This window comes from Etheostoma cragini, chromosome 9, assembly GCF_013103735.1.
Source record: "Etheostoma cragini isolate CJK2018 chromosome 9, CSU_Ecrag_1.0, whole genome shotgun sequence".
Lineage (NCBI taxonomy): Eukaryota > Metazoa > Chordata > Actinopteri > Perciformes > Percidae > Etheostoma > Etheostoma cragini.
The window spans coordinates 6,004,438-6,026,498 of NC_048415.1; the positions used below are offsets into that span (position 1 = coordinate 6,004,438).

At 39.3% G+C, this 22,061-nt stretch overlaps 2 protein-coding genes across 3 annotated transcripts in view; both read left to right on the top strand.

Annotated features, from left to right (window-relative positions):
* Window positions 1–5,085: 5,085 nt before the first annotated feature.
* On the top strand, window positions 5,086–13,580 carry c9h1orf210 (chromosome 9 C1orf210 homolog). Of its 2 annotated transcripts, none has more exons than XM_034881047.1 (4): window positions 5,086–5,283; window positions 10,611–11,144; window positions 11,374–11,568; window positions 12,933–13,580. In XM_034881047.1, exons 2-4 carry the CDS (start codon window positions 11,090–11,092, stop codon window positions 13,139–13,141), a joined length of 459 nt encoding a protein of 152 aa, XP_034736938.1. In that variant the 5' UTR covers window positions 5,086–5,283; window positions 10,611–11,089; the 3' UTR covers window positions 13,142–13,580. The 2 variants fall into 2 exon arrangements, with proteins under 2 accessions (XP_034736938.1, XP_034736939.1); XM_034881048.1 differs by lacking the exon at window positions 5,086–5,283 and adding an exon at window positions 8,146–8,166.
* A 2,663-nt stretch (window positions 13,581–16,243) lies between these two features.
* Window positions 16,244–22,061, top strand: part of ap1m3 (adaptor related protein complex 1 subunit mu 3) — a 31,894-nt gene continuing 26,076 nt past the window's right edge. The window contains exon 1 of the mRNA XM_034881043.1: window positions 16,244–16,499. Coding sequence (XP_034736934.1) covers window positions 16,458–16,499 — 42 coding nt within the window. The 5' untranslated portion in view covers window positions 16,244–16,457. The remainder of the gene's footprint in view (window positions 16,500–22,061) is intronic.

Consider the following 22,061-nt stretch of genomic DNA (forward strand, 5'->3'; position numbering starts at 1 on the left):
ACCTTCATGTAGTCAGGGATGTTGATGGGTGTTGATGTTATAACAACTGACCTCACACAGGTAGATGTACTGTACACACACAGACCTCATTAATGGTGTTATGGAAAGCCTTTACATCGGACTAAGGAAGCCCAAATCATAACAGCATGTAGCCATGTAGGCCAACATGATTTCAGACAGTCAGCAGACATGGCAAGAGTAGTAGGGTTTTGCAATAATTGTCTTGTTTATAAAAGGTGTGTGTAACATATAAACCTGAGAATCCTCCTGTATGTTTTGCATTTACATACTCTGTCAAAAGAATAATGGTAAGATCCATAATTTGCGTCTCTGTCATCAGTCTTTGGTTAAGTCAGTTTTGGCTGCAGCCCGGGTTATATGGCTGCTCTCATATTATCACAATGAATACACTAATTCCACATTCTTTGTAAAAGTGGCCAACCTGCCAAATAATTGAAGGAAATATTGGCATGTTTTTTTTTCATTTCCATTATTATGCTAGTTAGTACAAAATCCTAATTATAGAAATAGAATATCGGTCCCATCGGAACATCTGTATAAAGGAAATTGTGGAAAGGGAGTGGTGCTGAATCCAGTACATGAATATTACAGGCATTTTTAAGGAAGTTGAATAATACCCTGGGAGTGACGTGTTGAAAGGCAGAAAAACGCAAGAGCAGAGATTTTGTGCAAATGTGCCTTGAGACTATTGTCGCAGAGGCACCGGAAGTAAGATTTAACAACGTGCTACTTTGGGGAAATTAGGTAAGACAATAAGTTCAAATGCTAGGGTGAGTAAGGTAATACTGTCAGTGAGAGTTAAAGGAAGCAGGGGAGGCATGGAAGAGAAAGGAGAGAGAGAGAGAGAGAGCGAGAGAGAGAGAGCAATGGATGAGCTGTTGTGTCCAGAGAACTTGAGCCAGATTCAGGAAAAGGCAGTGCTGCTGGAGGCTGATATGTGTGCTAAGGAAGTGTAGGGGCGCAGGGGCAGGAGTCACCCTACAGGCAGGAAAAGGCCTGTGGAGGTGACGGCAGGGGTGGAGGTGGAGGGTCTGGGCTCCTGTCTGATAGCTGTTTTCTCAACACACACACACACACACACACATACATTGCTCACCCAGTTTTTCAGTCCATAGGTTCTCATTCCCATCAGCCAGTGAGTAGGAGGGACACAGCAAGAGTGAGCCGGACGGCTGCTGGTGCCAAAGAATGCATGCACTCGCACTTACTGAGGAAGTTGGTTTGAAATATTTTCTTACATACAAGAGTGTTTCTCTGCATCCAGTACAATCGTTCTACTAAGTGCCATTGTGGGAAATCCACATTGTAGTGCACATCTGTTTAAGTAAGAGAAACAGGTTTTAATCTCAGAGGAGCTACAACTAGAAATGCAACATTCTTTGGGCTTCCATTGGGATTCAGAATGGCATTTGTTTTAGAAATGTATTAACTCATTACTTTGGCCATGCTGCTTAATATAAAAAACAAAAGCTACTTTTCAGTAAATAGACCATAATGGTAGTGATTTTTGGTTCAGTTTCATGCACTAATAACAGATGAAAATGGCACTCCCATATATCATCTGTTTTAAATCACATTTTAAATATTTTAATCACAAAATACAATAAATATTTTTTAAACAGCATAAACATTTGTTAGACAGCAGCTGGATACAGTTCTGCATCATAGAGAGGTTACCTGCATTTTCACCAGAGCACATATGGCTTGTTGTTTTAGCTTTCTAGAGGCTTCCATCTTACAGCTCATAACAATGCATCCATCGAATAATCAAGTAAGTAGCCAACAGCAAGATGTGTATATGAGTTAAAAGCCGAATAGTTTAAATGGACTGTATTTATATAGCACTTTTTAAGTCTTAACAACTATCCAAAGCGCTTTCACATAAAACACATTCATCAAACACATATATACGGTGTGGTCAAGGCTGTTGTACAAGGTGCCACCTGCTCATCACATAAACATTCACACGTTATGATGGCGCAGCCCAAGGACACTTCAACACGGGACTGGAGGGACAGAACCACCAACCTTCCGATTGGTAGGCGACCGCCCTTCCACCTGAGCCACAGTCGCCCTTAATTTCCACCCCTAAATAATTCCCTCCTGGACAAAGGCTGGATATGCAGGGGGAGTAGCAGGAACAGATCTCTTCTGCAGGGCGAACCTAAAAAAAGCAGTAGTATTACATACTGTGTCATTCATTATTACCACAATATGAGACCTTCCAAACACAAATTCCTCACTGGACAATTACTGAATCCTGCAGCACTCTCATTTTTCGCAAAAATATTCTTACAGCATTCACCGAGGGATTGGAAAAATGCACAGTTGGATCTTATAAAAAACTAACTCAGATACTGTTACATGAATCTCCCAAAGTTAGCAGATCTACAGTAACCGAGCTGCTGACACTTTTAATGCAGCTCATATGTGTTACATTTTTCAATAGCAAGTTTATTAGTCAGCCTATTGTAAGAGACCATCAGAGTGCGTTCACACAACCATCACATCCAAAATAAACAGCACAGATAATTATTTCCCTCAAAGAGGAAGCATTCAGGTCATTAAACATGGACCCAAATGCTTTAGGTATCCAGCTTTATGTTGACAGTAGGTGTTACAGTGTTCATTCACCTTGAAGAGTAAAAAAAGAAAATAAAAAGATCACCCCCTCCATCAAGGAGAGAAACTGATTTCAATAGTATCCATTACATCTCTTTCTAGATATACCGTATTACACCTGCAAGAGGTGGCAGCAGCTCGAGTCAAATAAATACAGACTCTTCCCACAGCATGTAAAGTGTGCTAGTGATGTATGTATCGTGGTCAATAAACGTATCTTAAATTAAATGAGATAAAACTTAAACAACCTTTATTTTGAAGGGGTGTCCTCACAGCAGCAGAGTGAAGAATAGGAAGGAGAAAGAGACAAAAGGGCCCATTTTCGTGTGTAGAATCATATTTTGCACGGCACCTTGATTAATGAAATTAGAGCCTTGATAGTGTATCACATTTAATATACAACTCATTACACTAAAATACCACCCAGTGAATAAAGCTGGATTTAAATAAAATTGCAGCTGTTTCATTAACAGATTTAAAGCAGATGTGCAGAGAGCCTTACTCTCATGGTCATATTTCCAGATTGAGGCCACATATGGACTCCCAAACTCACAAAAATGTAAAAAATTAACGGCTGTCACCTTGTAAAGTTTACACTTAGGTGGTTGCACATCACAACAGTTACGGCAGGGAACCTTTCCAGCCTGCTAAGCGCTGTTGACTGTCTCTTCCTAGAGCCAGTCGCAAGCTTCTTTGTCACATCCAGCTCTTCTTCATGTCTGACTGTCCATTGTTATGTACAGAGCAACACGTGTTGTTATTTCCCTCCTCTTAAAAGACAGCAAGACCTTCACATCTTCCTACAGTAGGGCCCTGACCTCAGACCCCACCCTCACCATTTCACAAAGTAGGATAAACATCCCAAAGTAGGGAAAGCCCCTGGGTCTCCTCCAAAGATCTCATCCAGAATATGGGCACAGCTCCACGGGTGCCACTAATGTCTGTGATTTTGTTCATGTTTGCCCTCTGTAAATTGACGGGAGACATAACCAGCAAAACATTTGACATTCAATATTTTTTGCTGCCATCTTTATTATTTTGAAAAATCTAAACTTAAATATCTGTTGCATGAGAAAGCTTACCACAGATGTCTAAATGTGATTTTTTTTCTTCTTCTGTGCTTCCGGTCCTCCTTATTATGGGTGTTGGTTTCCAGAGAGTTACTTTAGACAAGTGCTGAGGATCATGAACTGTACAAAGCTGTAAAAAAGAAAAAAAAGAACCTGCACACTGTTGAACATTTGCACTTACATTTTTTTGTCCTCTGAAGACAACATCAAATGACAGAGAAGGTGAGCGGCTAGCTGGTTAACACAGTGCAGCATTTACCAGCTAAAGAGCATAATCATTTTCTCATGAGTTGGTGGAGAGAAAAATGGAGGAAAATATTGGACTTCAAATGGACACAAACAACTCCAAATGAATGCTGACATACTGTATGCTCGGTGTAAGAATAAGCAACTCTTTGCCAATTAGATAAAAAGTGATGTGTTAGCAGCTTGTTTCTACTGACCCCACATGGTCAAAGTGTTAATGCATGTTTATTAAAAAAAATTCACCTATATTTGCCTTGTTCTTATCCCAATGTACCTCTGCTGCAATGACCACATTTCCTCACAATGACTTCTCATGATCTTTGTAACCAATGATCAGGTCTTTGTTAAAGATACTGACTAGAGAAAGCGTGACATGAATGTTATAATGCAACGGCCAAACAACAACAGTCCCTAGGCTAGCACTGTATCTATGGTGTGAAACCCCTTCTTTAAGCTCATGCTGAGTTATCATTTTACTGTCCCAACGCATCCATCGTCCCTGCCATCTGCCCCAAGACATGCAGCTGAAGCATCCTGGAACATATGCAGGGAGGGAGGGGGATAAGAAGGAAGACTAAGGGAGGGAGATGTGAAGATGCAGAGTGACCAGGAAGTGGCCCTATTGTTTTCAGGGTCACCTCGCTTTTCCTTTCAAAGCCACCAGAGGTCTGTTCACTCCCCTCAGGCTGTACGGCTTAAATAAACAAAACTCCTTGTCGCCACCATCTGTATCTTGTCTGATTTCCTTTCTCATCTGAAAAGGACTGAGGGAAGAGTTTACACTTTAACTTAACAAAGCAAGGTGTGGTGCCTGTTAGGCATACTATCTAAACTACAATCAAACACATTACAAGAAGAGTGGAAAGCCATACAAAGCAAACAATATTATTTTAACACCCAGTGGAACTACACTAACACAATGTTTATTTGCAAAAAAGCAAGTTTGACTGTTAGTGTTACAGTTTCACTATGATTGCACCTTGGTAGTATACCATTTGAAAGATATTGCTCATAAGTCAAATTTACCTCTTCCTGGTTTGGCACTGCTGAGTGACAGCATAGGATCTGACCTGGTCTGCTGTGCCATTGGACAGAGAGGCGCAATGGTAGGCGGGATGGAGCACACCTTAGTAACAGAGTTACTCATTAACTAGTCCTTCTGGGAAGCAGCTACAGAGTACACCTCGTTCAACCTTTGCACATTTCTCCATTTTACAGAAATAAACTAAACGAAATGTAGTTAAAACTGATGTGAAATTTGAGAGCAGAAAGACAGCAGGTGAACTCGCTGAAGCTTGAGGAAACTACATACTCAGGTGACAAGGTAAGACTGGAAATGAACAGCTGGTCTTCTAAAAGTGTTAGCTTAGACTGTCTCATCTGCTGACTGTGTTGAACTATGTAAAGATCACATGACTGTCTTGACTTGCTTTAAGGTTATAGCTGATCTTGTATAAATGTAATAATATCAAGATAGTGCACTAAAATTTTACAATGTGCCAAATTATGTGCTTTCAAAATGCCCCCAAAATATAAATTCTCAGACACAGTCATATGGTAACTTTGGGTTTTAACCAAAAATGAGGACTGAAGAAGGCATTTCCAGTAAAATGTACTTGTTTGACTTATTTGAATACATTGATATTTATAATTTGGAGCACCATAACGATATCAATCACTGTTAAATGGTTATTTACTGCAGTTATTCAGTTCCGTAGCAGTTTATGAAGGCTGTTCTCTCTTGATACTAAAAACACACTTATCCAAAGTGTGTTTATATTTTAGCCTAGCCTTTACCTGCACCGTATGCATCTTGGCCATTGTTTCACCCAAAACATTAACTCATCATTAGCAGTGCACCTTCATTACATTTGTTCTGTATAAAGATACAGAGCAAATGTAATGAAGGTGCACTGCTAATGATCTAAATGTGTGCTTCTTAGAGAGTGAAAAGTCACTCTCTAAGAAGCACAGATTTAGATCTGTAAAGGAGACTGGAGCTAAAGTTATCTTTAATTATCAAATATCATAGTTTGTCGTCATGATGCAAGTTATGTAGTGTGTTGTTTGATTTGTTTATTGTTACTGAGGTTGGCTTTTACTCATTGTGTCCCTGCGGCCCCTCTGTTGACACATTATGCCAGGGCTGAAAGGCAAATCCCAAAAACTAAACTAGTTTAATCAATATTCAGGTGTAGTCTTTATATCAACATATTTCACACAAACTATGTAAGATGGATTTACATTGTGGGGGTTAAACAATCAAGCTCATAGACATTGACTCCGCCAGCTGGTTTTTAACTCACTGCACAGCATTGAATCAGACCTTGTGCCATTATACTTGACAAACAATGGCACAGCCTGACTCCTCCACACATTTTCAAAGCAAGACAGAAATACAGATCTTGGCAGTGGGATAAGAGAGGGAGGCTTGTTGCACATTGCTCAGTGGGTGGTTAGGTGGTTAGGTCAACAAAAGGACGGCTCTTTGTTTTTGGTATATGCATATCTACTATTTTATCCAGGGAGAGAGTGGTTTGCTTAGTCAGTTGCAATGATGTTCCAATGCATTTTGTGTGAGCAGTTTTCAAAATGCACTATAAAAATGTTTTCAAGTTCATATGCGGTAGAGGAGTTCAGATTTTTCACTTAAAAAGTTCTGTTACAACCATGTACAATACTCCATTGCAAGTTAAACTTCCACATTCAAAACGTTTCTTAAAGCGAGACTTTGCCAATTTGAAAGAAGCTCTGTGTCATCTTTGTGTGGTCAGTTTGTTTGGATCAATGGTGTTTGACTTCCTTCTGTTGCGCCAGTGCAGCGGAAATGATCCGGGGGATCTCGACAGATTTCTGCTGCACCGTTCAACACACTGCCACTCTGCCCTGACACAGAGCTGGATTTAAATCAGCAAAAAATCTCTTTAAGTGAAAGTACATAAGTATTATCTGAAAAATGTAAAGTATCAACAGTTGTGATACTATTGACATATATTATGTATGACATTATTAGACTGTTAATACTGTTACATAAATGCAATTCACTGATGCATCTGGTCAAGGTGGGACTTTGTTTAACTACATTATATACAGTTGTGTAGATTATTCTTGACCAAGGGTCGGTTCTCAAGTAATGTGAAGGGTTAGGGTTGTTTATATCGTTCCTGGCTGCCATCAAGGTAGTGAAGATTATTCTTCTGGACCAATGATTAATGGGAGACAGAGAATACTCAGCTACACAAATTTGTATTAGGTACTTTTTTGGTAAAATATTGGACCCTTTGGCCCTCAAACCACCTGAGAGGTTTATAGGGCAAATCAGTTATTGGTGAAACTGTTAAGAACTCAGACATTAAAACTTGAAAAAGGGCCCCAAGCCAATAACTAGTTATCAAATACATGTAGTGGAGTTAAAAAGTACAGTATTTACCTCAGAAATGCAATGAAATAGCAGTATATAGTACTACTGCATGGAGTATTCAGCTAAGGTACAAGTACCTCAACATTGTACTGAGGTTCAGTTGGAACTTAAGTAAATGTACAACATTTTTAAACACCGCATGAGTTGACATCTTAACCAGCATAATCAAATGTCATACCACCAAATTGCTTACAGTAAATTTGTCTGTTCAAAGGAATGTAATCACACTCCATGAGCAGAATCTAATTTTGATGTTTAATTCAGTTTGATGACAGAAAGAGCATTTTGCACCCTCTGGCCATCATTAGTGTCTATAAACTGACACTACACTTACAATTTAGGGCAATGAAACAAAGAATGAGTAAGAAAAACTGACTCTTCCCTTTGAGAATGATATTCCAACAAAGACTACTGCAGACAAAGATGCAAATGACGCCTGTTACACATGCATATTCACATACAAACACTAACAGTGGTGCACAGTAGAGCTCATAAGCACAAGATTTGTCGCTCCAAAGCTTCTCTCCAACAACTCCTGGTCCTTTGCTGTTTGGTGTGTATATTTTGTTTTGTGCTTTGCCTGTGTAAGGACAGAACAGGAAAAGATAAAGGCAGCCCTGGTGGTGTGTTTACAGCCAACACTGCTGAAGAGAATAGCTTTAGGAGTCAAAGGGGAAGAGGCCTAATGGCTGGTGCTAAGCAGCCGGATCCCTCTTGCTGTGAAAAATCACCTCAGAGCCAAGAAAGAAATAGAGACACAAATCTTAATATGGACTACAACAGAATGTTATTTTGGAGAAAGGAATAACATGTGGATTTTAAATAACTTGTTTTCAAGATGGGGTATTAAACAAACAACTTATGTTATTTTCATTAGTGAGCTTTAAAAGGTGCTGGCTGGCATAATTTGTTACCTTTGGACCGAGCCAGGCTAGTTTTTACACCTTTCCGCTAAGCTATGCTAACAGTCTCTGGCTGCAGCTTCATTTGGAGTATACAGACATAAGAGGGACATCAATCTTATTTTCAAACTCACAGCAAGGAAATGGGAAAGCATATTTCAAATGTGTTTTGAAATATTCCTTTAACACAGATTTGTGCCCCCATAAGCCATACCTAAATCAGTTCTGCCTTTACTGCTTCTGTTCATTGCCAACAATCTAAGCAAATGTGCAAACCAAAGCAAGACACAACTGGACAGTTAAAAAAATTGCTTTTTATTAGCTCTGGTATTTATAATGTGTTTGCTTTAAATTGTTTACTTTTAAAAACAACCAACATCTGGAAAATGAAAAATGTTTTTGCCCAAACATGATACAAACACTAGAAAATGATCAATGAAAGGAGAGGCAGGAGCAACAATCTAGTATGTCCGTTAAAAACATCAGCTTAATGCAAACAACACAGGTCACAAACATAGACAAATACAGGCGCATAAACCTTAAACACAAACTACAGTAAGTACACAGTAGACGTCATATACAGTGTGAGAACAAAACCTGTCTGACTGCATCTCCACAGCTCTGTAGAAAACACAGGCAGCCGACCTGTAGACTCATGCATGCAAATATCGGGCAAATTTGCAAATAGCTTTACACAAAGATCCTCTCTCTTTCAAACCAAAGCCACTATATAGTGCGACATTATGACAGATATATGCTTATTCACTTTCTTGCGAGGATACATAAGATGATTAAGCCCATTATAAAATAAAGTACAAATAAAGCCACAGCCACAAGCAGGTTAGCTTAGCTTAGCACAAACACTGGAAACAGGGGAATTGAGATAGCCTGGCTAGACCAACTCTAAAGCCTACTGCGTGTTATATCTTGTTTGATTAATTAGTACAAAAAACATGTGTAAAAACGACAAATCACTGTTTAATGGACGTAGCCGCGTAGGTACGTGGAGACACAGACCCTACATTAGACCCTACGCCAGAGCCTGACGAAAAAAGTAGCTACATGTCTTGCTGATGCACGCAGTTCGGCCATGGCTTGGTAGCGTGGCCTTTCCCCTTACTCATTTCCTGGTTGTCCTCCACAAACAACATGAAATCAAGGAGTGGGTTATCTTCTCCTGCTACAGATATCCCACCATGGTCGGAAAGCACAGGGGAGACACTTTGCTTCTCTCACTATGCCTCTAGTTGGTACTCACGCCAAAGCTAATCGCTGTCACTCTCTCACTCGCTCTTCCACACGCTCTCCACGCACACACACACGATGGCCCTGCAAGAGATTGACAAACACACCAATGTAGTATAAATTTCAGGCCACTTCCGTAGGAACGCTCTGGGTGGAGCCTCCGCGGAACCATAAATCAAGCTTTAGGAGTCAGACTGTTTAGGCCGGGGCGTCTTTTGGCTTTGTATAGATTGAACGAACACGATATGACAAGTTAATTAGTTAGCTTTACAGGTGCTGGTATGGGAGTTTTGTTGTCTTTCAACAGAGCCAGGATAGCTGTTTCCCCGTTTCCGGTCTTTGTGCTAACTGGCTCCTGGCTCCAGTTTGGATTAGTCTTTTCAGCTAAAGCTCTGCCAAAAAAAAGTGAATAAGTGTTTTTCCCAAAATGTCAAATTTTTTCTTCAAAACCTAATGTTGGTCATATTTGATGCCACTTCCCATCCGCATGGCCTTTGTTAGTTGCCAATGTGTTGTATTTGTTGTTGTAAACAAATCATTTGCAGTAGGCTGTTATTGTTCTTTGAATCATTAAGTAAGTGTCTCCTGTATTGTAGGAAGGATGCATAGTCAGATTCTTTCCCACAAACATATTAATGCTTTTACCAGTGTTTTGTGTCAGCTAGACCTACGGAGGAAGTTCCTGCAGTATGTGGGACTTCCTGTTTGTGACACACTTTTCCTGTTGTGGTTGATATCCTCCTGAGCTCCTGACAGCTCGTACTTGTTAATGACTTCTGGATTTAGAGGATCAAGGCAGCATCTCCTTTTTATGATGACACTCTCACTCTTCATACATACTAAGTGAAATATTTAGGTCATTTGATTTTCATGTTTTTTTGTGTGGTTCACTTATAAAATATGCATTTGCTGGCACTAAAAGTCCAAAAGAATTCAAAGCCACAATAAAGTGCATTGCAGTTAACTGATATTCTATACAACTGAAAAGCGTTTTTTTTTTCCTTGTTTTTCAGAGATGCCTTTGTAGGCAAGTGTGTGTGGTTCATACTGATTTAATATTTCTCTCTCACACTTTCTTTAAAGCCTCATTTGACTGCAGCAAGAGGACACCGGCTTCATTTCAACTCATAGGATGATTTTGCTGCCACCATATTTTACTTGTTACTGAACCGAGGAGTCCCCTGTCACTCAACCTTGCCACCTAGTGGAGCTTTGAAGGTTTAACTCCCTTCTGGTCAACAGTAATCTACCAGACAACTACCTCCCTCATCTGGGGAAATGCCTGCCCTGCAACAGTTCCCTTTAATCCCTTTTATTTGCACCTGCTGAACATCTAGTGAACATCTGTTGAAGGAATTAAAAACCCTTATTTGCCCATCTACAGTTAAGAGGCTTTCAATTATCAAACCAAAAAAAACTGTTCCTTGATTGACATACGTGTGCTATGCATCCATGATCCATGACTTCATGCTAGAGTTGAGGGTGCCCCAAAGCAAGAGCGTCCAACAAGAAGCGAGTCAACAGAAGAAGTCAGTCCCTAAAAAAGACTTCACAACAGCCAGATGGAACCAACAACATCCATGCTCTCTACAGCTACACCAACAGCAACAGAAAATCGTAAGAATTCAGTTTCAACAGTAGTCATTTTTGTTTTATCCCGAGAAAAATGTACATGGACTCTTGCCAGATTTAGTTTGAATCCGATTTTTTTTGGCAAAGACAACCATCTTAAAACAAGTGATAGATGATTAAATGTCTGGTTCATTTGGTTTGAGGTGGACTGAGATTTGGTTATTTAGGGGTTTTCCAAAACGACAAGGATGGGATTCATTTTCCTCTCTTGCAGAAACATCCGAAAGTCAGACAGAGAAATATAAATCTCACAACTGGGAGTTCCTGGTGGCTGTCCTGGTCACGGCCATCTCCCTCTCCATTCTCATCGCCCTTCTGGCTAAATGCCAGGTGGTCCGGCGTTACCTGGCCAGCTACAGGCACACACGGCTGAGAGAGACGGACAACGTCAGCCAGTGTCACCCTTCAGGTCTGTTTTTTTTTTAACCCATAAACAAACCATAATATAGCAAACCTTCATTTTTCTTGTGCAGTAGGTAGAAATGCTGCTATATTTGACACTACAGCTTGTTAGTGTTCAGCAAGAATAAACTATGATACTTTTGTTTTACTATTTAACTTCCTCCTTGGTTACAAAAGCTTTTACATTTAGGCCTAAAATACATTTTCGAATGCAAAATAAATTTGAATAAAAAAACCTAAGCCTAATGCAGGATTTTCAGTGTTTTTCAGCTCACTTTTTAAGTTTAACCACCTGCTTTATTACGCCCAAAAAGTTATGATAAACTGACGCTACCTGCGCAGCACCAAATGGTAGCCAGACAAAGCCGGGTGTGTGAATAAGCAACTGTTTTTGCCTTTCCAACTTTAACAGCTATGGCTAATGTCACATTTACGCCTTGCTGTGCTGCTCAGAAGTGGTCAAAAAAAATTGTTTAACACCAAATGATTTAAGCAAGGTTTAGGCTAAGTGTCACTACCAGATGTGAGTCGAGTGCAGATGTGAGTTGCGCATGCTCAGATTTAAACGGTTTATGATAGTTTGATCGCTAAAGTTGTCTCAAAACGCCATTCAAGTGACAGGGCGCGTCTGTGTCATACTAATATTTGTGAAATCCATAAAATAATGATTTTTTGGGGAATATGGAGATCATTTAAAAAGTTTTAAAAAACTTTTAGCTATCTATGATTGTTTGATTGCTAACGTTAAACGCCGTTCAACCAACAACCTTTGTTGTGTTTGATGCTAACTTGTAGCTAGCAGTGAACGAACTTCCTTGAGTAGGTCCATTTTTACTGAATTGACGTTACAGAAGTCTCTTGTTAACATCTTGTAGGTTACTTGTCGCAAAGTGACACATGCACGACTCAAATCTGCACTCGACTCACAACAGGTGGTGACACTATTATAAAGAACAATAATCATGCTCATTATACACGTCATTTTTACAATTGTTTTTGCAAAATCTGGCTCGGGCTTGATACGGTACAGGGTATAGAAAACAAGTTCAATCTATCATGGTCAAAAACTTTTGAGAACATTTCAATAAGATGGCATTTTTTCCCCTTTAAGCCCCACTCTCTGCTTGTAATATAAACGCTAATCATTAAAAGCTCATTTGGGAGTAATATTTCTGTCAAACTGCATATGACAACAGTTCATTAGTCACTGTTAAAGAAGCTGGCTGTCAGGCTGTACATCAATGTGACATTACAGCTTTCAATCTTTTTTGTTTTTCTAAACATCAACCCCACTGTCACTTATAAATAAGACTTATACCTTTGAATTATTTTAATGCATTACAACTCTTGTGTTTCTACCTCTGCTTCCAGGCCTGGAGGGGGAATTTGCCATGCAAAGGGGCCGTGGAATTAACCCTCACTGCCTACCTCCTGTGAGCGAGGAAGATGATGACGGCTTCATTGAGGACAACTACATCCCGGCCAGTGAGAGAGCGAGGGCTGAAAGAGCAGCGGAGAACATGGAGGACATGGAGGACACAGAGGAAGAAATGGATGAAATTGAATTTACCATTGCTTAGACTGAAAGAAGGGACTGTTTCTACACCTCCTCAGCTGTATAACCCATGAAAAACCAATTCCACTCCCCCCTTTCCTCTATTTTTAAGTAAAATCCATACTGTCAATGAGTGAAAAAAAAGGTTAGTGAAGCATAAGAATGTGAATATCAGTGCTCAAGAGCGTATTAATTTCAAGACCGCACAGAACAACCTCTCAGTGCATTATTATGGCAGTATCTCTCAATGCATGGTCTGTGGATCCATTAAAGTCACATAAACTTTGTTATTTATTAGTTATAAGATAATCAACGGAACCCAATTTTGTCCTGAACCATTAAAAATGAGTGAAAGGTGTCAATTGCTCTTCTGCAAATATGAACATTAACATTTCACCTTTGTATCTGCGACTGAGTGGATTTGTTAAGTGATTACTTGACTGGACAACACCGAATATGCAACAGAATATCTTTGTATAATTCAGACAAATAACCACAGTTGTGCTGAATTTAAACATGAACATTTCACTTTCGCACTGATTGTCAGTGAAACAAGCCAATGTGTAAATAGCTACAATGTGCATGTGTGTAAAATATGATTGAAGGCCTTTACTGTAATTAAGCAGTAGCAGTTGAGCAACATGAGGACATTGTGATGCTCTGCTCTCAGTCAGATCAACAGCTTTATGAGAGACGAGCTAAATCAAATGTATAAGATGTGTGTTGTTACAGCATCACTGTACATAGTGATTTTTGTTTTTTTCAAAAGCTGATGTCCGTTTTACATATGATTAAAAAAGGTACAACTGCTGCTAGGCTACAAAATAAAAAATAAAAAAGTAGGCCGGCTCAATTAGGCTTTAATAACAGCATTAGCCTACTAGTTACTTTCCATTTGGCTGCTATTTTTAGAATGGTGACAACAGACTGGGGCTGTACTTCATTCACTCTGTATGATATGGTTTGTTCTGGAAACCTTAATAAAAATCACGAAATAGGCTAGTGTCACCTGGACTGCCTGCATGGCTCAAGTCTATTTTTAAATCCAAACGGACTCCAAACTTCTGAGGACTTGTTTCACATCTTGGTGTTGATTGCCGTTTTCCTCATTGCTTTACAAACTTGATTCATCACACTCACCTTTCGTTTTAAACACTGGTGTCAACAACAGTGATTAAGCCTGACAGTTGAGCAACGAAGAGGCCCGGAGCGTTTGGGATCCTCAGAGACCATCCAGCTGATGAGAGCGGTCTGACAGGTCTGTGTGGGGCTGTCAGGCGAGGCTCCTACCCGGAAACACGGTGCGTAAAGTTCACACAATGAAGCCGGAGCGAATCCGGAACAATCGTCTTCAAAATAAAAGTGCAAATTTGAAATTGTTGTGTTATGTGGGTGTGCGTTACAGACTGTATACAACGGTGTGAATAAATCCATATAAATTAGCAGCGATGCTAGTGCACTACCTTTACTCAGTTATTCAAGTATATATTTTTTAAGTATTTACATTTTCTGCTAATTTATGTTTTTACTCCACTAGGGGAGACCGGGGATGGTTGTAACACTTTTTGACTCAGCTCCTATGACTTGCAGACTGTTTGTGGTAAGGCACTCAAATTGTCACACAAAGTACCCTTATTTGTCTACTACAAATAGTGTATTTCATTTCTCCAACTACATCGCAGAATTAATTAATTGATGTCAAATGCAAGGAGTTTCATTGTCCCAACCTACCCCACAACAGGGTGTGTTGTAACACAACCTGGGATAAATTGTAAAAGTAACATCAGAACTTAAAACTGGGACTACACCACAAAATATTCGTTTATTGTGCATGCACCAACACTTAAGCATCTTCCTGTGCTTCACTAAGGACAAAAAGAACTCCTCACTGATGGCTAAATGAAGAAGAGTGTCTGTATGGTACGGATCCTAACATTAGAAGAGCTTTCTTAAAGAACATATTCTAACAATACCATAGAAAGTTAAAAAAGATATAAAATAAGAATATATTAATACCCATGAGTGTTGCACATACAAATTGAAACCTTCAGCAGGGGGTCAAAGGTAGCTCCTAATCCACGTAAAATTCCAGGAAGACGTTTGACAATTAGTAAAACAACATACATGCATTTTCTAATGTGGTGTTATAACCACCCCCACCCCTGTCAGCCAATGTGTAGCTAGGTGTATTGTGGTTTGAAATTAGCATAAGTGAACGGACTCATATTTTACCTAAGAACATACTCTCTTACCTGATACAAGGTATCTAATTCAAACTTTAACAGTATCAGAACAAATCAAAATAAAGTATTGTCCCGAAAATTACATTCTTACCTGAAAATTGATGTTTTGGCTGTAAAATCTGCACACTTCTTCTCACAGCTGTGCAAATCCACATGCAAGATCAGGGAGTGAGTGGTTATACATGACATTTATCACATAATGATGTAATCCCTTATTGGTGAAAGTGAGGCTGTCAAAACTATCCCTTTGTTACAACCACCCCCGGTCTCCCCTGCTAACGGTTCTAATGCGTAATTTTACTTGGGAACAATTTGGAATGCAGGACTTTTACTTGTATGAGAGCCCACCGCCTCAGTGGATACATTATTAAGTATTTATGCAGATTGGCCCCTTTCACAAAGTTCTGTTATAAGATAATAGCCCATATTTGATTATGGATTTTTTTTTAAATGTTCAGGGTTGAACTAATGTAACCTATGTCCTATAGCCTACTTTTGGGTAGTCTAAGGCATCTTATGTTGCAGGATTACTTATTTGGTTTGAATTTGAAATGTAACTACTGAGTGGCTATATATGACAATGTTCTCCTTAGAAACATTTTAAATATAGGTAAAAGCAATAGTATTACCATGTTTGCTTAAAAGTACAATAGCTCTTTGTGATGAAATGGTTTTACATAGATTATCAAAAGTAAGATGCATTCACAGATAATCAGTGCTTAGGTCTATATGTTGAAGCCATAGTAAAAAGAATTATTTCTTTGGTTGGAGTTAATTTTAAAATGACTCAAATACAATGAGCTACTTGAGTGGCAACTCAGTTAGCTTCTTTACGCCATTGGTAATATTGGGTGAAACAGGCCTAAATTAAAACATCCCCTCAATAACCGCCGGAAGTTGTACTTTCTGCGACTCCGGCTAGCTTGATGCTCCGCTCCGGAAAAGCAGCGAGTTGCAGTGAATCGCAACGACTGAAGAGTGGAGGAGAGGAGAATGATGGGAGCGAATACCATCCCCTTTAAATGACCCAAATCCTACAGTGGAAGCAGATAGTATCCAGGCTAATTATTGCTCTTGGTCTGAATTTTCTCCAGTAAAATGTCGGCGTCGGCGATATTTATCCTCGACCTGAAGGGAAAGGTAAGTTCGTGGCGACTTGTTGTTGTGGAAGTTAACATAAGGGTTACCAACGAAGCACCTGCTACATGGAAGCATATTCAACCATGTATAGTCCAGAAAGGATAGTCCCATTAGTGCACTGTAGTAGGCTAACCGTATGCCAGAATAGCCTACTTAACGTTACTTTCCATAGTAAAGGCAGGCTAATTTACAACTACTGTCTGTGCCCTGTAATCTCCAAGAGATCAGTCAGGAAGAGGCTCAGCTGGCTGAACTCGTTTCACCAATGCTGAGCATACAGAGGACTTGTTCTTGTTCAGCGATGCAGCCTTTTTCTGTAGCCTTGTGTTACGTGTCCTACTTCAAAGTTTTAAAATCTTTAACGTTACTTTTTGCAACCCCAAAAAGGGACTCACTTCAAAAAATGACAGTGGCTTACTTAATGTGATTGGATTTCTTTAAAACATATGGTCAAAAGTGTGTCTAGACAATAGATGTCTGTAGCCTCGGATTAGAAATGCATGTTGAGAGACTAACCCATATTTTTGGCACTTGTAGGCTACAGTCTCAAGAGCTGAAACAATCAGTCGATTAATCTATTACCTGCAACAGTTTTGACAATTCATTTATTGTCTCTTTTTTAAATCTGAAATGCCAAACATTATCTGGTACCAGCTTTTCAAATATGAGAGTATTGCTACTTTATCCACTATAACTTCAACCATTAATACAAATCTGAAAAAAATATTCATTAATCACTGTCTATAAAATGTCATAAAATTGTGAAAAATCCCTGTTCCCCAAAGGTGATGTATTAAAATCTCTTGTTTTGGTCAGCCAACATTCAAAACCAAAAGATATATTTGTTTAGCCTAATTGCCCGAAGCCCAGCGCTGGGCGATATGGAGGAAATCAAAGATCACAATATTTTTAACCAAGTACCTCGATATATCGATACCGCAACAATAATGTAGTGTTGACTACTGGTGCTTTCACAAAACATTTACACAATGACATTTTTGATAAATAATTATCGGTAATGTGGATGTAATGACTGAGTGGTTAAAGGCAAATGATAGAACAGTCTGATAAGTTCAGAAAATGACATAACTTTACTTTTATGCAGCTTTTAAAATCAGAAAAGACACGCCATATTCCAACATCCAAAATCTAACACAGTATCCAGTCTCATATCACGATATCGATATAATATTGATATATTGCCCAACTCTACTGAAGCCTAAGGAAACCAGCAAATATTTACATTTGAGAGGATAGAGCCGGTGATTTTTCTTTGCTTTTTTGCTTAAACTCATTTTAACAATTTTCTGACATTTAAAACTTTATGAGAAAGGAACTGGGAGTTTTAACAAGAATGAAAATAATCCTCGGGATGGTATCAGAAAAGGACTGTTTTTGAAATACATTTTTAAAAATTCTCTTAAATTCATTGTGATTTTTTGGGTATGTGTGCTGTAGTATGGGATGAATAAAAAAAGGTCATTGAATTTTCACAGCCTTCACTTAATTACTGCAACACTCGGGTTTAACATCTAGGCTAAACCTCACAGGGTTCATGTATTGTAGGGCAAGAAAAGGAATTGCTGAATAAGTCTTATGCGCTTGACAATACCCATCAGGGAACAGAATCCGACCCTCATAGCCGCATGTCTGATTGTACAGATTAAAGGTTTTCTCTTTCCTTATCTATCTATCTTTGCCGTGGGGCAGAAAGTCTTCTCCCTTCCTCTATCCTGACCTGGCGTCCTCTCTCTTCTACTCTCTTACTGTTGTATTTTAATTGCAATTAAAAATCCACTTAAATGTACATGCAGAACAGGGTTTAAATATCCAAAATGACACCAAATTTGAAAATAGTTACATAGGCAATATCTTAGATCTCACCCACAACTATTCATGTACAGGTAGACCGGTCACTCCAGCACACACATTTCTAGACACAGTTGACAAAACACAGCTACTACAGAATGCAGTTTCCACCCCTGCCTGTCATCCCTCCACCCTCAGGTCCCCTCCCTTTAAGTTGTAACTCCTGGGCACTAGACCGCACACTGCTGGCTGCTGGGACCTGCTACGTAGAAATGTCAGGCTACTGAAATCAGCATGGCATCATTTCTTCCTAGTGTTTTGGGTTGTAATAGTATCAGCACATTCCCTTAACGAGATGCCTACACATGTAAGGTTGAACATTTTAGTCATACAGTGGTGGCTGGAAAGGAACTACAGCGCTCTGTTTTGTATATTGTTTTTAATTATTTATGAGGGACAGTGCACATGCATCCACGTTATAGTGTAAATGTGATAGAATTTAATCATTTTCTTCAGTTCAATCAGTTTATTTTTAGCCACGCCCTTGGGATGGCCACCACTTTGTTCCGGACTGAAATATCTTAAAGGGTTCATATTAGGCTAATGTTCAGGTTCATAATTGTATTGAGAGGTTATATCGGAATAGGTTTTCCTCCTCTTTTCACCCTGTGTGTTGAGCTCTCTGTTTTACCTACAAAGTGAGGCCTCTCACTTCTGTTCCATCTTTGTTTGTGATTGCACATGCGCAGTAGCTAGGTTTGGACTACTAGCCAGTCAGAAGCAGAGTATGAGGGCGTGCCGCGCTAGCAGATAGATAGAACAGAATAAATGAAAGGGAAAAATCCCGAAAGCATTAGATGGGAACTTTAACAACTCTGATATTACTTGGCATAACATATTTTACAGACATTTGTGGTACCCAGAAAATAAATCCTCATGATTTAGCTGACTCTTTGACTTTTTATTTAGCTTTATCATCATGCCAAAAAGTTTAATTTTGTTCTAATTAATGTCCAATTTACATTTCCATCAGACTTATCTATACATTGTGTTTAGTGCTAATTAGCAAATGGGACCATGTTAACATTTGAGAAGGTGAGATTGAAGCTAAGATAGTGAACATGATTAACATTATATCGGCTTGTTATCAGCGTGTTAGCATTGTCACTGTGAGCTCATTGCCACAGCCTCACACAGCTGCCAGCATGCATGTTGACTGTTAGTTTTGTCAAATTGGGAGTCTTATGCAACACTGAGCCTCTAGCTGTTGAGATATAAAAGGCACTGTGGGCATTCACAATGTTAAATGGTTGCAATTGATGGACCAACTCAGCGGCGTCTTTTTGCAGCCTTCAATGTGCCATTATTTCATCAGCAAGTAACTCCTAACAGCTCTGTCACTCTAAAACACAGTGACATCAGATTTCTTTTATATTTTTCTCTATGTGGTAATAGAGTTATGCTTGAAGATGTGCTCTGTGATTGTTTTCTAAACCGTTGATCAGTGATTCAAACTGATTGAATTAGTAGAGTTTTTTTTCTGTTACTGTTTGCCTTCCAATGAATGTTTTCTGGTTGCCCATTTCCGTTAAAGGGTCAACAGCGAGTGTTTCCTATTAATTTCACACACTGTAAACAGTCATGAGTGCCTTGTGTGTCCCAATAACTGAGGTTGTGTTTAGACGGAAACGATCTGAAGAGAAAATGCAAAAGTGGCGTTGCGTTCTCACTTTTTATTCCGTGTTTAGACGAGTGTTTTGAAGGGGGAAATTTGGCATGCTAATGGTGACGCAAAAGTGTGTGGAATTCGATGTAGTATGCACACCAGGCGGCTAGTTGGTAGCGTGAAGCACTACAACACAACATCACCAAGTCCATGTGCCTGCGTAGAACCTTCCTTCTATACTTCTCTGCCTAGCAGCGCAAAACCAAACCGGGTGAAGCAAACAACAAAAGCTGACAATTTTGTCTGGACAGACGAGGAGGTGGAGTTATGGCTCCAAACAACGTTAGTTACAAAGCCACAAAGGCACATCAGGGTAAGGACTGGGAGTCCTGCCAGTCAAAATATATAGACATGTTTATCAAAGTTGCTAGGGCAACTTCAAGGTCGGACGTATGGAAATAATCCGACATGTTTGCTGTTAAGGGAACTGCCACAGAAAATCGACAAGCCTCCTACTCACCAACACCAGATGGATGAGAAATACACACAAAAACTGCTGCGTGATTGTTATCACAAAAGCCTGACTGAACACACTTATCACGGACGGCAGCTAGCAGCTAACAGGGCAAGCTAGCTACCGGCAGGATAGAAACAGGGTACCGGTAGGTGAATTTAAACAATGTCTGAGTGTCACGTAAGGGCCCTGTTTATGTTGCACAGCCTTTTTATTTGCATTTTGGGTCTCTTAAGGGGCACAAAGTCTCTCTAAAACTTGCTCCGGCAACTGCCGTTTTAACTCAGTGAAAGCTCGTACACAGATTCTCCGTGTTGCCTGCAACAATTTGGGTCAGGTTTTTTGCTATTGAAAGTACACGCATATTTATAGCGATCATTTATATACGATTAACGTAAAAAATGGCCGAAATCCTCCTTTAAGAAACTATCATATTGTGCCGTAGAAAAACGCTATTTCAAACAATGCTACTTAGGTTCTACCAAATTTCTCTTTTTTATTGTGCGTTTTATGAAGAGGTGTCTATCTTTATAATATGCCTTATTTTCATGTTGCTGTGTTTAAGTTTCCAAATTGTATTTGTTTGTATTTCCGTCTGCCTTGTCATATCTGTGTTTAGTGCTATAACATTGTAAATCTTTTTTGTTTTTAAAGCTTTGATCTTCTACTCTACCTATTGTTATACAAACCCCCTTTGAGCTACCTATCAGATATGAATGTCACATAGGATTTAGATTCGTAGGAATTTAATAGAGGGAGGCACAGTAGACGTAATGAGATTTGAAATAAGTATTCGTAATGCCAACACAATTTACCAGAATATGTTTTTACCACACAGAACGGCGTCTTAACACATTCAGAATAGAATTTAATGAGAGCTGGATTATTAAGTAGCTGCACTCTGCTTTGGGGCATGAAATCTGCTAACTGTTTGTGTGGGGTGTTCTGCTTGATGGGTTCTACCTCTGCCGAATATATATGACGCTATCTCATGTCTAATCTGAGTAAAACTGAAACACATTTGAATAACATGGCACAACAATGGTATGCTAACTCTTAATTAACCTAAAGGGGAAACATATGAAATTTTAAATCATAAGATAATATATTCTAAAATCATCATTCTAAACTTCCAGTATTTTCAAAGGTAGAACCAGCAATCTGGCATGAACTTCCCTAACATTGTGACTGGGCTGATAGCCTCACGTCCAGTTATCAGCTAAAATGCCTCACAGAAAACAAGTGGCTGTTTGGCAAAAGAAAGTTAAACACACATCAATGTCGATAGTTGGAAGTTAGAAACAGCAGAAATAAAGCAGCCATAACAAATGTGTCACAACTTTCCTTTATAAGTGTGTTTGATTTAATCTCAGGGAATTATTTACAGGAACTAATCTTGTTCCACTCAAATGTTTAAAAAACGTGTGTGCATGATCTGATCTTTTTAACACTGTTAGAGTTTGTTTTGTTTTTGTAACCCTTTGCAATGTTATTTAGGCCCTCATTGAGTGCAATGTGGGTACAACGTGGATGAGCATTTTGTTGTGTTCCATCCATCCATCTTCATCCGCTT